Raw genomic sequence first — 18,219 nt, forward strand, 5'->3', positions numbered from 1 at the left:
TTAGCTCAGCGGCAAAAGCGCCTGCTTGGCAAGCGCAAGGTCGTGAGTTCGGTTCCCGGTACCGGAGAAAAACCAAAAAAAAAAAAAAAAAAAGATCTCAGAATACTATCAGAAGTAGTCATCACAATGGTCAAAGATATTTGGGAGGCATTTCACTGTTCTAAGTATATATTTTAAAAGAGCTGAATGAGGACAAAGTAAAATAAAGCATCCTAGATTAGGTATCAGAAAACCAGTCTCTAATTTCATAATCCAAGTGTCATCTACAGACATGAGATAATAATTCACACTCTGCCCACTATCAGTGGGTGCTATAAGAATCAAATGAGAGAATTTCTTTGAATGTGTCAAGAATCCACACAGGATGATGCAAATACCTGATATTACAAGTATGGAAGTAATGTAAAATACTATTAAGAAATTAGAAATGCACTATATCTTTAAAATATATAAAACCAGTTAATAAATGAAATAAGGCAACAGGTTTCATTTGAAGAACACTTGCTGTAAAGAAAAGTCCATCCATGTGGCCAGGGTGAGAAATCTTTCAATATCTTCTCTCAAGGGACCAATGAAACCAGATAGGTTAGATGACAGAGGGGACATTTTGCTTTCATTGTTTTCCTTTCCCCACATGGAAGGTGAAAAGTATGATCTCAGAAGATTAACTTTAAAGGGGGCCATCAATCTAGCAGGACGAGGTTGCTAAAGTGGTCACCCCTTTCCTTCTGTGCTGGGGATGGAAGAAGAGTTGCTACAGCAAGATGGAGAGGAGTGCACCAATTTGTGAGCCCGAAGGGAAGCCCTCTGCTTCTTGTTAGTGCTCAAATTGCAGGCCAGATCAGTATGGGAAAGGTGCAGTGAGGTACACAAAGAAGAGACCATCTGTTGACAAAATGTTATCAGAGTTGAATCGGAAATATCTTCCAGCCTTGCAAAGAATTCCTCACCCAGAGAAAGTTAACCATTTAGAACCACTGGGATTGTTCTTTAGTGTTACTGCTTGGGGGCCTTCTATAAAGAGCAAAGAAAATGTGGGATTTCAATTTTGATCCTCTGCAGAAAGGTTATTTCACTCCAGTTACTAGGTTCAGTCCTGCCTTAAAATTGGTCAGACAGGCTTCTGCTTAGGAGAGTAGCTTCCACCATTTCCACCCTAAAGGGCCAGATGTTAGGAATAAGCACCCTGCTTGCAAACATTTTATATGTCCTCTCGAGGGAACATATTCACTTAACTGATTTATCTGTCTTTTTTTCTAAATGACAGCTAGTAACAGGCTAGAATTAGTTGTAAGGAAATCTATCATATCATCTTCCAATGTCAAGGTGCTTTCATTTCAGAATTATTTTCTTTCCTTCAAGGCAGAATTATCTTTAATAATCAAATAGTTCTATAAAACAGTAAATTGTAATTTAGTAGACATTACCCAAATTAAAAGTTGATTTCATTTTTCCTTACTCTCAAAAGGAAATAAATAATCCTATCTGGTGTCTGAACAGTTAGAAGTAGAGTCAAAGGTATACTGCTATAACATGTCAACATTACCGAACCGTGCATGATGAGGTACTTAAGCAATGAAATTTTGGGTGAAGTATAAGACTTACCTATTCCCTTAAATCAAATGCTTTGCCATAGTGAGCTGTTAACTCTAAGGTTTCTATGAAGTCATTGATAACCTCAGGCAAGCTATAAGATAGCTTATTGTACTGTGCTTTCTTCTATAAGGAAGAAAGCACAGTACAATAAATGATATACCTACCAATTGGTGAAAATTTCCTTCTGTATGTAAACCATAGACGAGCACTTATATCAGACAACAGCTTAGATTTTTCTGTAAGTAGAAGGGAAAATAAAAATAAGTCACCATATTTCATCTAAAAATGCCTGTGTTTGCCTTCTAAGCCAGTAGCAAACTTACTGGAAAATAACCAGTCAATTCCATTGTTAAAGACCTAGGGAAAATTCATAGGAAATCCAATCTTATTTCAGCCAAATAGTTTCAGTATTTCCCCCTCACTTCTGTTTTGGCCAGGGCTACTCAACTGGTCAATCAAATGACATTGAGTGGTTCCTGTCTCTCTATCATTAAGTACCACAGCCCTGGAAGGTACTAATACTGAAGTCATGGCCAAAAAACAAGGAATAAGAAAAGAAAGGATCCTATATAACCCACTTATAAAGCAATCATCCCCAGTCTGAATGATGATGGTTGGCTGGATCTCTCACCAATGTTACTGTTATAAAATTGTCTGTTATCTAAACCTAGGGGCTTGTGTGTTTATGTATGCATGTGTGTTTACATGTGTAATGTATGCATTTAACTGAAAAAGAATATCCCCAATAAGCAAGCAAAATGTGCAATACATTTACCATAATACCTAGTACAACTGCCGTTTGTAGTCTAAATCAATGTATAACATCATAAATGTTTTTGTCTTTATTTAAAACATGATTTCTTAAATTTTATGGCAAATTTACTTCAGCGGCCACCAATACAACTTCCTAATTTCCATTTCTACTTAGATGTGGTATTTTTCTTAGTCATCTCTTGCCCTCGTAACAACATATCCATATTTGTATTCTGTGTAGGAATTACAGTCATCATGCTTTAAAAGAAGAAAGAGAAATCCAGTTTTAGCCAATAGTTTCCATTTTCTCTCATTCCTTTCCTTTAAGCAAATCAGAAAGTTGAGCTGGCTGGATTTCCCTCCCTCTTCCTAACCCCAGTGCCTAGCACATTCTGGGAAGCAGATGTACAATGGTTAAGAGTAAGATTTCTAGAGTTGTACACTGCCTGGGTTTGCACCTTGATTCTGCCACTTACCAGTTGTGTGACCTTGTTACTTAACCTTTCTGAGCTTCAGTTTCCTCATCTACCAGATGGGGAGAATAACACCTACTTCACCTACTTGTGAGCATTCAAAAAGATAATACATGCGAAGTGCTTAGATGGTGCCTTGTACACAGTAAGCGTGTGTCAAATGTCAGCTGTTATTATATAGCTGCCTTCTCAAATGCTCACACCACTCCCTCCTGCCTCTGCAGCTGCTGTGCAGTCTAGCTTCGGTTTATGCTGGGAAGACAGCATGGATATTTTAACAATAATTTCACTCAAAATGTATTTCCTAGCTTAGAGTTTAACTATGAGCATATTCAGAAAACTGAAGATTCTTGTTATCCTGGAAAACAGAACTAGAAGAGGTCCTCTCAAAACCCTACACTTTAAGTACTGGGCAAAGAAGTTAAAATGTAAAAAGAAAAAGGGACTTGCCCAAGGTAGGAGAAGATTCTGAAGACACAAAGTCTCCTAATTGCTGTCTTCAGACTTGCTCCTAGTTCACAATTCTCCAATCAAAATAATGAAGCCAAACTCAAGAAAAGGGGGCAACGCCTAACTTCCTCTCCTGCCTTTTGATCAGTTTCTTCCTGTTCCTTACTTAGCATGCTAAGGTCCACTGAAGAGGATCTCTCAGAAACATAAATCTCAGAGCTGCCTCTTCCCAAGTTCAGGCTATCACGGGTGCTGGATCATTAGCACTTTCAGGTTAAAAAGTATTTCCCAATCTGTAAGAATGTGGCAGTAAAGAAGAAAAATTGAAGCCCTTGTTCCATGCAGCTGCAATGGTTAAAAGTTCTATACAAAACCAGAATAAACAGAGACAGAGCAAAAGCCAAAAAAAAGATTTAAAACATAAGACTTTGTCTGATATTGTTTCTAACAGCCATGGCTTGTTTAGAAGTCCCTGGGCGTTTCTATCGAGATGGACAACAATGTGAGATAAATGAGAAATATATAGCCCAGTTAACAAAGACTGTTTAGTGTTAACTTAAATACTGTTTAGTGATAACCAGGAATGGGTCCATGTTTTTTGAAACCCAGTATTTTTAGAATTTGTAAGTTCTCCTTTAAGAAAAAGAATAAAAAATATATTACTTTTATAAATTGTCCAAAAACCTGTAATTATGTTTGAACATACTACTAGGGACTTTCAGGATCTTGAAAGGGGCCTATGCAGCAAGCAAGGGGATTGAGGCTTAAATTCCCTTTGCTACAGTGTATACCTGCCTCACAGTAGCATCAATGTCTGTCAAGAAAATGGCTCCATGAACCTAAGAAAGAAAGCAGGGCAGCACCCTAACCTCAGCTGCCAACCTTAGTTGGATTCACAAAGACAACTGCTGTCAAGTTATACCTGTTTTAAGGAGATGCTGCTTCCCCAGGATCCATACCAGCTCGTCTGTATCTGGAAATTCTTCTAGGTAGTCAGCAAAAATAGTAATCTGGTTTTCATACGTGGATAAAACTGAAAGAAACACAAGTAAAGTTTAACAACTCTTTTTATCACTTTTCCTTCTCAAAGTCCCATTTAAAACTATCTTGAAAAATCTGGCCACAGTTACTTCAAAACTTTTCTCCCTGACAGAGCATTCTTTATTAATATACATTTATCTCACTTCTCCTAGCAGGAGGGTATCAAGGTGAGACAGTAATACCTACATACCTGATTCTTTCCTATGTCACAGGGAGTTTTCTGGTGAGATTTCTAGTGGCCAGTGGCTTAGAAGGCACTGCAATAAGCCTGAAAGATTATACAACTGTGAAAATGGTAATTTTTATTTGCCATTTTATACACCTATGGCTTCTACAAAGAAGGCTCTTGAAGTAAATGATAAACATAACTTGCTCTTTGGATTCATAAATGACTATTGTGATGTAATATAGTATGAAATATGTATTTGGTCTTTGTCCTTGTATTTTGGCATAGAGCTCCTAAAACCTTTGTAATTTTCTAAGTCCTAGGGATGTTAGGCACATCTTTTGTTCCAATATTTGATCTATGGCCCCAGTTCCAGATACAGAGCTTCTAGTCCCTTGGAATCTCCTGGGTAACAGGACATGTTTTGATCTAATCAGGTGATTCTTGATGATTCTTGGATGACAGGTGGTCGCCAGAAAGACTAAGCAAGGATTAGAAGCTCAGAAGCTTCAGCCCCATCATCCACCCTCTGGGAAGGGGAGGGAGGCTGGAAATTGTATAAAAAGTAGATCACGTGTACCTACGTGACGAAGTGTCCATGGAAAACTCTGCACTTTGGGGTTTGGAGATCTTCTCAGCTGCTGACATGCAGAAGTGTCTGGAAGGCAGTATGCTTGGAGAGGGCAAAGAAGCTCTATGCTCCTTCTCCCCCAGCTGGCTGCCTCCTCAACCAGGCTGCCATCTGCATCATTCGCAACATTCTTTATGATAAATGGGTATGTGAAAGTAAAGAGTTTCCTTGAGTTCCATACATCATCTCAAAACTTATAAAACTCAAGGAAGGGGTCATAGGAATCTCGATTTGTACTCATTTGGCCAGGAACGTACAAGTTGGGTTACAGCCTAGGACTTGGGACTAGCGTTTGAAGTGGGGCAGTCTTGTGGGACTGAGCTTTCAACCTACGGAACCTGATTCTAAATCCAGGTAGAAACTGTCAGAATTAAATTAAGATCACACGTCTGGTGTCTGCTGCAGAATTTCCGAGTATGTGGGGACACCTCACGCACACCCACACACATCTGCTATCTGAAGTGTTGAGTGGTATGTGTGACGGTAGCAAAAAACAGTTTGGTTTTTCCCATCTCTAACTATGGTTAATTCTCAAGGTAAAGTAACCAAATAAAATAAAACTAAACCTCACTAGTTCACAGGTCACATTTTTTAAACTTATGGCCATAGAATATGAGAGGAGCTAAAAATTCAAATTTAGTTTTGTACCACCTGTGAGGAAGAAGTCTGCTTAAAGACTCAAGACTGACTCATGAAGAGGCCCTAGCTCTCAATTCTTTATCGTCAATTTTCTAAGGAAACAATACTGTAGGTAGTAAATAAGTTTATAAGAAGCCCATAAAAACCTATTTTAATCTGTAACCAGAAAATTTAAATTTATTTTATGTTTCATAGTTGATGGTACTATTTGTATGAGAAATTGTACATCAAGTTCAAAGCTAAGACATCCAACACACACGTTCTCTCAGCTCTTGAAGGCTCCCTGGCTCCTGCTGGAAGTAGAGCTCAGAGCAGGGACCCCTTTATGCAGCTTTCGGTAGCTGCAGGGCCTTTCCCCAAGTGGTTCCTAAGCAGCCTATGGGTGTAGTTTCCTGTGCAAGTGGTATTGTGGGGTATGCTTAACTGACTTGACAAGGGAAATTATTTTGTTTTTGTTTTCTAAAGCACAAGCATGCTGTCTTCATAGAAAGAAATGTTCCTAAATAGAAGCAAATCTTCTGATTATGAAAACAGATTCATCTGCTCAAAATACTTTGGTGCAAATTGAGGTTATAATCTGTAAAAGCACTTTTAGAAGCACAGTTAACCAGAGGCATTGCTTTTATTTAAACGTATTACAGAGTTCCAGTCTTTTAGAGGTTTAAGTAGCCTCTGCCTGCAGTCCCTTTTAACTATTAAATCACAGTCTCTGTTAGTGCTTCAAATTTAAAGAATTTAGAAAGGAAATGCCGACTTTGTTCCCCAGTGGGCACTCACTGGTACCAAATCTGCCAGTGAACCTGTGCACTCTTAGCTTCTCTGCCGCTGACCTCAGCCCCTGGCCCCTGCTCAAGAAATAACAGGCTAAAAATGACCATCTGGGTCAGGATATCCCCAGGAGGTGGTGGAGTGGATCAAGGCAGGGTAACTCACACTGTACCTTTCCACCCCTCACAGGCAAGAGAAATCGTGAAAATGAACCTACAGCTTAGCTTAAAAAGAGAAGGAAAATCACCTAAAAACTAACTTGACAGGATGGTGGGAGAAGAACACCCTCTCTGGCACCCAGGAAAGGCTGAGGAAGGGTGGCGATGGATCAATGTACAGCATGTATGCATGAGCTCTGGGTCTTTTTTTAGTACTGGCCCCCTAGAACCATTTCTCTATCACCAGCTCTGTTTCAGTGAGTCATTACCAAGCTATCTGGTCAAATTAGTACAGACCTTTAAAGCCTGTGACAACTGCCCTGCTTCATTTCGGATGGCTCTGAGCAAAACGGTAGCCAAAGAATTTGATTCTGGCTCTTCACCCCCTCTCAGGCCTAGCTGAGCCAGCATGAAGGTCATTACAGTCTCTAGTCTTGATTTTTTCTCTTAGAAGACAGACTCTCAGAATGCGGTGTGTTTGCCCATAGCCAGCATTAGTCAAAGCTACATGTATGGAATAAATGAAATCCAGAACAGAAGATGAATTTAACGAGGCAAAGAGCAGAGGCACAGGGAAATTGTACATAATGGGTTTGAGGGAAGAAAAGGAATAGATCCTATACAAGGAGAAATCAGATAATAAAGCAATCTGGAAAGTGGTTGTACTATAGAAGTCAAATCTAACATCCAACACAATTATTTCTGACTAACAGTAATCCCTTTTAAAGAATTTAGTACAAATTACTTTCGTATTGCCTTTAAAGTTCATAAACCAAATATTAGCCTGATATGAATTTTCTACCCTTTTAGTCTGTTTAAAGACCTGGGGATTATACAGAAAGATTTACAAACATGCAGCTTCAAGGACAAAGAAATGGCTGCTGCAAGGTTTGAGGGAAAACAGGCTTCTTCTCCCTATTCCATTTCACTTTAATAATAATTATGGTACTCAAGCTTCTGCTGGGTTAGCTTAGATAACTGGACAAAACTTTTCTTAAACTCCTGGAACCAATAAGTTTCCCAGTCTTCACCAAGGGGCTCTATGTACCTGTTAAGGCATGTCTTTAACATACACCACGTGGGTGACAACAGCCAGAGGGGGACCTTAGGACCTCCTCAGCTCTTTCCTGAGCCTATGCCCAGCTCTGAGAATGCACACAGCCCTATGCACGCATATGGTCTAAAAGATTCCCAGGAATATGCTCAACCTTTTTAAAGCCCCAAAGAATCTTATTTCCCAGTTTTTCTTTTAAACTTTTTGGTTCGCTGGAACATTATCTACTATTTTAGGCAGCAGAGAAGTTATATGATTGTCGCTGAAGATATTTTTAAAAGATCCTGGGTAGACGGCCCTGTGTAGACAGCTTTCTGCATCCCTGAATTAGGTCAAATAAACAGTCTTGTAAGTGGGTTTTTCATATAACCACCAGACAGATGAAATACATAATGAGCCCATGACAATGCCCCCCATGTGTCCAACAGGAGGCCTGGAGCCCGAAACAATGTCTCATGCAAGTCTGTATCAAGGATCTGCACTGGGAAGGCCCAAAAGCCAGTGGTAGAAGCTAGAAAGTCTGCACCAGTGGGATGAAGGACCTGTGCCAGGAGGTTGAGGAATCTGTACTGAAACCAAGAAACAATGCTCAAGGTAAGGACCAGAGCTCCCCGCAAAAGAACCACAGCCATTCTCAGCAACAGTGAAGGCTCGAGCTCCTCCAACAATGAGAACTGAATTCGTATCAGGAAAGCCAGCATGACAAGCTTCTCCAGGAGAATCAACAGCACAGCATTTCCCCCCCCCCCCAGTTCTCCTTTTATGCTGTTGGCAACAATCCTCAGGTGGGTCTTCCACCCCAGAACCACACTGATTCAGTTCAGCTGGGTGTTACAAGTTGACCATTAGTTAATCCATCATAAGCGTCAACCCCATTTTGTCTTCTCTGGTGGCTACCAGGCTGCTGATTTTCCCTGTGAGTACAAGCTCTTGATTTTCAAGGATACTGCAGAGCTACAGAGCAAGGGATAGGAATAGCACAAGTGAAAACATCACAGAGTGTAGTGCTCTTACCAATATGTTGCCAGTTTTCTTGAATAAATATTCTCCAAATTGTTGCAAGACTTCAGTTCATTTCCAACCGGCAGAGGGACCCAGGCCCTCAGCTGGATTCTTTGGGTCTCTGGTATATGGGCATTTTGCATTTGACTCTTTGGGTAAATATTATAAAATAATCCTATGATTTCCAAAATTCTGAAAAAGTTGATTTTGACAATTCTTGCCAGTGTTTTTCATTGCTATTATGGAAAGAATTTTCAGAGGTCTTAGATTCTGCCATTTTTGTTGTCCTAATTTTTCCAGCAATTTTTCAAGGTTATTTTGGAAGATTGCAAGTAAATGGGAAAATTGCTTTGAAAAACAAAATTTTGGTATAGTTTAATAAAGACACCTGTACATCAAAGCTCCAAGGTTCTGTGAAGCATATGCTAAAGAAAGAGACACCACCAACTTTCTAAAGTGGAATCAAAACGTCACAGAATTTCATGGGCTAGGAAGTTCTAATAGCTTGCCAGGACACTGCTGGTTCCAAAACAATGTTCAATAGATAACATATCCAACATACCGTAAGGTCACATCTTCAAAAATGTAAGAAAACTTGTGGAAAAGATGCATGGTATGAGCCCACTCGGGGGGGCCCAGGGAAATTTTCATGGGTGAGGTCCCAAGGTTAAAGAATGTATATGTGCAAGACATCAGCAACAACAGCAGGCAACATGGAGCAAAGCACAGCACAAGAATGCAAGAGCACAAGAGCAAGAGCTGCCTGTGTCTTTATTGTATAATTCTTATACAGGTTTTTATCTCATATTTACATTCTTGTATAGTACTGTAACCAGCGCATGCCTGTTTACCTGTGCTAAGTCATGGTTACATAACTATATCCCACTATGCACTTGTGCTAGATAAGCGGGGTCATGTCCTCAGGTGCCCTTAGATGCCCCTGAGCTTTGAAGCAGTTTGAGTGGTTCCCCACATATGGTAATAGTTGAATATTCATTCATGTCTCATTCCATAAATTTTATTAAGTTTCTAATATGTGCTAGGCACAGAGGATAAAATATCAGTGAGATACAGCCTCTACCTTCCCAAAGTTTTTAAACTATTGGGGAGGCTACTTCTGGAAACAGCTAACAATATGAAGTATATCAAGTGAAAAGAAAGTTATGTAGATGGTAAGGAGACATACTTAATTCCAACTGGGGCCAAATGGACCTTTGCAAAACTAAAAAAGGTGGTATTAGAGTTGAGTTTAATGGCAATCAGATAGAAGTGGTAAGGAAAATGGGAAGAAATTCCTGTTTGAGGAAACATCAAAAGGACTTGGCAAACAACTAAGTGTAGTGTGGTGCAAAGAAGAGTGAGAGAGTAAAAAATAACTTGCAGTTTTCACGTGTGAGCAATGAGACGGGGACAAAAAAATCTAACGGTAGGTACAGAGATAATAATCTTGGCCTACCCAGAACATCTTCGATTCATGGATTTGGTGGACAAAGGGAAAGGTTTTATTTTTTAATTAACAAAAAGTGAAGAGCAAGTCTGCCTGCATTGAGATTTTGAAGAGAGGCATGGTATATTGCAGGATGGTTAGTAGGGCCTAAGAAGGAGGTAAAAACTCCAAAACACTACAACTCTGGCATGGCCCAAAAATGTGCTTTCACCCCTATCCTTCTGGATTTCCTTGCTACCCTGTTGTTTTTCAGTCTCTGCTCACTTGTACAGGCCCTGCTCCATTTTCATTCATCTCCTCTCTTGTGCTTTCCTTTTCTGACAACCAAGAACTTGGAAAATAGACTGGACAACTCTTAGAATTTCTTTTCTTTTCTTCTCTTTTCTTCTCCTTTCTTTTCTTTCTTCCTCTCTTTCTCTCTTCCTCTCTCTCCCTCTCTCTCTCCCTCTCTCTCTCTCTCTCTCCCTCTCTCCCTCTCTCCCTCTCTCCCTCTCTTCCTCTCTTCCTCTCTTCCTCTCTCCCTCTCTCCCTCTCTCTCTCCCTCTCTCTCTTTCTTTCTTTCTTTCCATACCAGGAATTGAAGTCAGAGCCTTGTGCTTGCCAGGCAGGCACTGTGTGCCAAGCTACATCTCAGGTCCTAGAACTTCAAATGGATTTTCACATACAAAATCACAAGTTTTCTTGAATTTAAACAGCAATTCATACCCTTGCAATGATAGGTTGTCAAATAATCCAAAAGACATAAATGATTTCTCTACAGAACAGTATAAACGTTGACTCCCTAAGAGAAAAGTATCATTTTTAGACCTGGGGATTTTAACCAAAAGGTTATCATTCAGTAGAGGACTTTATGATATTCTGTTTAACTGACTAGTACAAGCAGCGGTGGAGCATAGGAACTGTACCTAACAAATTTCAGGGCAAGTCAGCAAAGTAATAACCATTCCAGTTGTTAAGAGTCCATTGTTGCTGTGATTGTATCTGACCATGTGTTTTTAAAATTTTTGGAACTGGCCTGTGGGAGGAATTTGGAAAATATTGGCAATGCAAGCTAGAAAAGCCTAAGAATGTGATGAGTAATGTTTGATGTATGATACTGGCCTGAGCTCAGAAGACCAGAATGCTGATAGGAATGCAGACAATAAAGGCCAGGCTCAGTAGGTTTCAGTTGGGAATGAGGATTCTATTTGAAACTGGACTAGGGGGCATACATGTTCCACTCCAGCAAAGAATTAGTCTACATTCTGTCCATGTCCTAAGAGTTTATGTGAGGTGGAATTTAAATGTGGTAGACTAACTGATTGGATAGAGGAAATTTAAAGGCAGCCCAACATTCAGGATGAAGCATGAATAGGGCTGGCTGATTTTAGCTAAATTTATAGAGAAATTAGGAGCAAACAGCAGAGCTAAGTGGTTTGAAAAGTTTGTAGTTTTGCTAAAAAAGTAAGCATTTGCAAAGATGGGGCAAAAGAGAGCTTGCTTGCTGAAAAGACCAGCATTAAAAAGAAGCCAAGTACTTTATGTGTAGACAAAAGGAAAGATACTTTGAGGGAATCTCATAAATCAGCAAGACCCCACCCATCTCAGGCACCAAAGTGAAAAACTGTAAACCTTTCCCTTGACAAGAAAGTCCCTGGGACATCTTCTCCAGAAGGGCTTCCTAAGAGAATTGGTTCCCCAGGATTCAATTCACTGTACTCAGCAATCCCACAATAGAAGCCGACCACAGCCATGGTGCAAGGGGGCCCAGCTATTACCTGAGCTGGTTGCAGACCTTGGCATCATCCACATAGTGCTGGTTTTACAGACATGCTGGTTGAGAAGGTTATGAGGTCATGGAAGTTTCAAAGAAAGGCCTGGGATTAGTCAAGGAAGTTTCAAAGAAAGGCCTGGGATTAGTCAAGGATCCCCTGAGAGGGTAGTCCATGAAGCTGTGAGAGTTAAACCAAAGGTACTGTGGGTGCCCCACAAAGTTGGAGATGCCAAGATTATAGAACATCTGCTGAGGAAAGCTGTAGGTAGTAAGTGGAACCAGTCTGAGAGAGGTCATATGGGCTGCAGCCAGCAATGCTGCAGGGTCAGGCAACCCAACCCCTGTGGAGCTTATATCTCATCACAATTTGCCCCATGCACTGGACGTGGAACTTCAGAATTTAATGTTGGCTTTACTGGGTTTCAGTCTTGTTTTGATCTCATTCCTTTCTATTCCTCTATTCTTCCTTTTGGAATGAAAATTTTTATCTTGTGCCATTGTATGTTGATTGGACATATTTAACTTTCTTTTTATTTTTACAGGGGCTGCTAAGAGTTTGCCTTGAGTCTCAGAGGAGACTTTGCATTTGGATTTTTCAGCAGTGTTGCAACAGTTAAGACTTGGGAGACTCTCAGAGATGGACTAAATGCATTTTGCATAATAAGATAGACATGAGCCTTTTGGGGAACAGGAATAGAATGTTATGATTTAGATCCAAAATCTCCTGTAGTTGTGTGACTTGTAGAGTTGGGGACTGTTTAGATGTAGTAGGTCACTGGCAATGCAAGTTGGAAGGGTGTATTCTTGTCCTCAGCTGCGCCCTTCTCTCTCTCTTCCTGGCTTCCATTCTGTCATGCTGTTTCTGCCTTGGAGCCAACCATCCATGGACTGAGTGCTCTAAAAACCCTGAACCAAAATAAACCTTTCTTCCTTTAACTTTCAGGTACTGAGTATTTTGTTCCAGTGATGTGAAAGCTAACTAATACACCTCCTGTAATTCTTTGGGCCTCAGATTCTCTATCTATAAAATATACAGTACATTTTAAAACAGCATATTGTAATTTATAGTGGGTTGTGAAATCTACACAGTGAGTTGCACTTAGTATAAAACAGAAAGTCAATGAGAGTATATCATACATTATAATGGTAAATATTATTTCATGCATAAATACAAATCAAGTTGCAATTTAAAATGTATTTTTCATTGGGTTACTGTGATAAAAATGCTAGTTACAGTTTAAAATGTATTTTTCATTATGTTACTGTGATAAAAAAAGTTAGAAAATCATTGTCTAGGCCTACACTATACTGTAAATTTAAGACAATTTACAATTTAGGGGGTGAGATGTAGCTCAGTTATAATGCATGTGTATAAGGACCTGAGTTCAATCCTCAGAACCAGCCTCCAATTCAGTCACTCATAGCACTAGTCACATTTTAAGAACATATCAGTCATATGTGGCTGGCTAACTACTACCATATGGGACAGCATGGCTATAGAACAGTTCCATTGCCTCAAAAAGGTCTACTAGATCTATTCTAAGGGTTTTTTTATTGTGAGAGTAGGATGAGATGTTAGGAGGAGTATTCTAAGCCATAGGAAGATTTCTCTTAAGATTCTGTGTATGGATTTCTAAATAAATGAACTCACAATTATTCATCAAGTTATAAACTGGTTCTACAAGAATTACAGAGAAAATGGCCTCACGAACATTCACTAAACGTTGAATGAATCAGCTAAGTATCATGAACTCAAAATCTAGTTAAATATATGGACCTTATATAAAGGAGCTATTATGAACAACAAAAACAATGTACAGGAAAATGTTGACAATAACTAAATGTGGTCAATATTTAGTAAAGGGGGAGATCAATAAGCAATGGAATTATCAAAGAGGAAGTGTGATTTAAACTGCTCTTTAGACTATTATTTAGATTTTGATGAACAGAGATAAGAGAATACTTCTGATGAGGGGAATATCATAATTTTGTATGTATTGAAGAGGCGGTAGGTTCTGGAGAATTTTTTTTTTGTTCTGGGGAATATTGAAAAATGAGATAAAGGAATTGCCATGGGACTGGATTTTTGCAGTGTGTTATGGCTTGTATATAGACATCCCCCCAAATTCTCATGCACTCATAGGTGGAGCTTCTTAGAGCTAGCTGGATCTAGGGCGTATGTCACTGGGATTAAGGGTGTACAGTACTAAATTAGTCCACTGACTGGAATGAGCAGAGTTCTAGGTATAGATAACGGAAGCTCCACCCTGGGTGTGAGTGGCACCACTCAAAAGGTTCGTAATCAAGATGTTATAAAAAGGAAAGGGAGGCTTGCTACTTGCTCCTTCTTGGTGGCTGCTGCCTCCTACCTGCTCTGACATGGACCATTTTTCCTCTATGATATCCCTCTTCCGTGCCACCCTGCTTTGGAGCCAGCCAACTATGGACTGAAACCTCTAAAAACTGTAAGCTAAACTAAACCTTTCTTCCTTTACTTTGAGTATTGGGTATTTTGTCTCAGCAATGAAGAAGTAACCAAAACAGAATGCATGAAGACAGCTAGTAGAGTCCATGTCTTAGTAAATTTATTTACAGATTTTAAAGCACATTCATGTGGTCATGGAGATAGCCCCTTGAGATATCCAGGGAAGGGACTATTTTTTTTCTATTTTGGAGTTGAAGGAAAAGAATCTCAGGAGAGGGAATATGACTACAGCAGGTCACATAGCTAGTGAGAGGTCTAACCAGGATTCAAACCAAGCTAATCTTACTGTTCATACAGTATTCTTCTCACTATACACTGTTGTCATAATGAAACCTAGATTCAAGGCAATGAATACAGGAGAGCAATGGGAAAGTTTTTTGTGATAATCCAGGCCTAAAGTGTTGAAGGCCTGCCTAAACTGGCAAGAAGCCAAATGCTGTGATTATATAACATACCATAAAACCCACTGATAATGCACTACTCACTGTTTATAGGGCAGAGTAAGAGTAGACAGTCTGAGGTTAAAACAATATAGGTGCACTAAACAGGAAGTAATCTAAAATTACCCAAAAGGAATAAACATTAATAGTGTAATTTATATATTGTGTCTGGATTTTTCTAGACAGCTAAAGGCAATGCTTTGGACACAACTCCTAAGCAAACAACACTTTATATGTCTATACATTTTTATGAGGCATTTATGTCTTGGTAATGTGTCTTTCCCTTGTCAATTTTAATTTTAATTTCAATTTCTCAGAACTAGTCAGTTATATGCTCTGTTACCTCATCTAGATTTCTAGTGATAAAAGACTGGTTAAAAAAAAAAGGTTAAGGAGCTAAAGGTCTTGTATTTTTTCTATGCTATTCAGTAAAATTATCAACTAAATTCATTACTTAATAATGATTTGCTAAGATATGCCATATCATATCATATGAAGATATGATGTGAAGATATATGAAGATATCATATGAAGATACTAAGACTAATTTTAAGGGATCTCTCTGCTAGTGTCACTAAATCACTAACTTCCAGTCTTCCAAGACTGTTCCACCTGATAGGAATCAAATACAACCTCCTTAACATGACATTTAAGGGCCTTCCTATATTTCCAGTTGTTTCCTATTGTTCACTACTTCTTTTACAGTATCTGATGTTTCTAGTCAAAATAAACTTCGTGATAGACTGGAGATTTTTATCTTTGCTTATTCCTATACTACTTGCCCCTAAGTCCTATCTCAAATGCTATTTTCTTTATAAACTATTCTTCAATTTTTCCAATAAGTTGGGGAAAGTTCTTCCAAAACTCCAAGTTACTTTAGTTATTTATACTTACTTTATAGTACTGTACCCTTTGTACTTTAGATTATTTTTATATGTGGATATGTCATCTCTCTGCTATTGGAATGAACTCCTTAAAGTCTCAGTTCATGTAGTGATCATCTAGGAGTCTCCAACAGCTCTGGGCATAGTACTTGTGATAACTCATCCTCTAAAGGCTGTCTAATGTTTACTTGGGTGCCAGGTGTTTTTTTCTCAGCAATGAAACAGTAATCAAGACAGACTGTATAAAGACAGCCAGTAGAGTCCAAGTCTTGGTAAAGCCATTTACAGTTTTCAGAACACTTACATGTGAAAAGTGATTGATATGGCTATTGAAATGTCAGTGTAACAATCCTGTCCTAGGCCATGGGGATAGCAACATACTTAGCAATTCCAAGTCTAATGGGAAGACAGAGAAAAAGGGAAAGTTTATTTTGATACTACATGGTGGATGTCTGCAGGGGGTGGGAGGGTAAGGGAACATAGAAGAGAATAATTAAGCCAATCTAGGGCCATGAAGAGGCTTCAGAAAGAAAGGTTTAACACAGCCCTAAAGGATGAGTGAGAGTTAAGCAAATTGGGCGAGAAAGAATGCTCCAGGGAAAAGAAGCTTGTACCAAAACACTGAGGGCAGAGAGACTATGCAATCGTTATGCCACACACAGACTGGCAACGATTGAGGCTGGAGAGGCAGCTGGAGTGGCAGCTGGAGCCTGGACATGGCAGCAGAGAAAAGTAACCAAGACAGAATTTGGTACCAGAGGAGTGGGGTCGTTGCTGTGACTATATCTGACCATGTGGTTCAACAGCCTTTGGAAATGGCTTGTGGGAAGTGTTTGGAAAGGTTCAGAGATGTCGCCTGAAAGAGAAGCACTAGAACAGCTTCGACTGTTCTGTCTGGGAGATTATGGTCAGAGCTCAGAAGCCCAGAAGGCTGACAGAAATCGTGCCGGTAAAGATCAGGTTCAGGAGGTTTCTGCTGGGAAGAGGGACTGCATTGGTCGTTGGACTCCAGACGATGTGTGTTATGGCTTGGCAGAAAGTTTGTCTGCATTTTGCTCGTGTCCAGAGACTTTGCCTAAGACTGAGATTAAGGGCGGCAGCGGACTGGTTAATCTGGCAAAAGAAATTTCAAGGCAGTCGAATGTTGGGGAAGTGGCATGGCTATTGTTGGGGGCTTTTAGCCAGATATATATTGAGACTCAAGAGCAAAGAGTCCAGCAGGATGAATGTTGTGTGTTTGGCCAGAAAGGAAGCTCCAGTGAAGCTGTGGACTGCAAAGATAAGGCTGAGGAGATCTCCATTGCTGAGAAGGAACAGGAGAATAGAAAAGATGGCCTGAGGGCATCACAGGAAGCAGCAAGTCTCCACCCTTTGCAGCCTCAAAACTGCAAAGGTGACAGACTTTGCCTTGAGAAGAAAGCTGCTGAGCACCATGTTCCAGAATGGTGGCGGCGGCCACACCAGGTTCCAGAATGGCGGCAGCATAGAAGATCTGTCCCTCAGAAATGGATTCAGAGTGCCCAGCGATCCAAGCACTCGACCCCTGTGGCCAAGAGAGAGGAAACTTGGCTACTGCTCCAGGTGGCAGCAGACCTTGGCATCATCCCCATGGTCCTGGCTTTAGGTGCATGGAGAATGCAAGAGTTCTGAGGTTGAAGAGGCTTCCACCCAGACTTCAGAAGGCCTGGGAGGCCAGGCAGTGTGCCCGTGAGGGGGCAGTGTGTGAGGCTGTGAGTGTGAAGCAAAAGGTGCCCTGTAGACCTCAGAAGTTTAGAAAAGCCAGGACCATGGATCATCAAAGGAAATCTGCAAGGAGGGAGCAAAGTGGGCCTAATAGAGAAGCCATGGAAGCTGTAACCACCAGAAGTGCCATAGGGGTGGACTCATGCAAACCCTTTGGAGCTCACAATGTGCCACAAGTTGCTTCAGATGCTGCATGTGGAATTACAGAACATAATGTTAGCCCTGCTGGATTTTGGACTTGGTTTGGTCCCCATGGTCTGCATCCCCCTGTTTGTACCTTTTGGAATGGTACTGCTTATTTTGTGCCATTGAATGTTGGGAGTGTTTAACTTTCCATTTGTACAGGGGGTCACAGCTAAGAGTTTGCCTTACATCTTGGAGGAGGCTTGGGACTCAGATTCTTCAGCAATGCTGCAACTGTTAGGACTTTGGCAACTCTTGCAGATGGACTAGATGCCTTTTGCATAAAGGGATGTGCATGAGTCTTTGGGGGGTGAAATGTTATGGTGCTAATGTAATAGCATGTCTTTGTATCTGGAAACCAGTTTAAAGAAATGTGTCTGGTTGCCAAGTTAACAAGGGGTGGAGTGTTATGGTTGAAACATTGTGTCAACTTCGGGAGTCTAGAGGTTTGGCTAAGTGACTTAGCAGGAAGCCAGGATACTTACTTTGTATATACATCCTGAGCCTGTGGAAGAGGAGGGCATGGAGATTATGTGAGAGCTACACGCCCCTT

The 18,219-nt window shown here is 40.3% G+C and overlaps 1 protein-coding gene across 1 annotated transcript in view; it reads right to left on the reverse strand.

Annotated features, from left to right (window-relative positions):
- Atg4a (autophagy related 4A, cysteine peptidase) overlaps positions 1-18,219 on the reverse strand; it is a 59,982-nt gene that overhangs the window by 19,252 nt on the left and 22,511 nt on the right. Inside the window, exons 2-3 of the mRNA XM_005404678.2 lie at positions 4,195-4,305; positions 1,761-1,832 (exon numbers count right to left, since the gene is read on the reverse strand). Of these exons, the coding sequence (XP_005404735.1) occupies positions 1,761-1,832; positions 4,195-4,305 (183 nt within the window). The remainder of the gene's footprint in view (positions 1-1,760; positions 1,833-4,194; positions 4,306-18,219) is intronic.

This window comes from Chinchilla lanigera, unplaced genomic scaffold (genome assembly GCF_000276665.1).
Source record: "Chinchilla lanigera isolate Chin_1 unplaced genomic scaffold, ChiLan1.0 scaffold00089, whole genome shotgun sequence".
NCBI classification, from domain to species: Eukaryota; Metazoa; Chordata; class Mammalia; order Rodentia; family Chinchillidae; genus Chinchilla; species Chinchilla lanigera.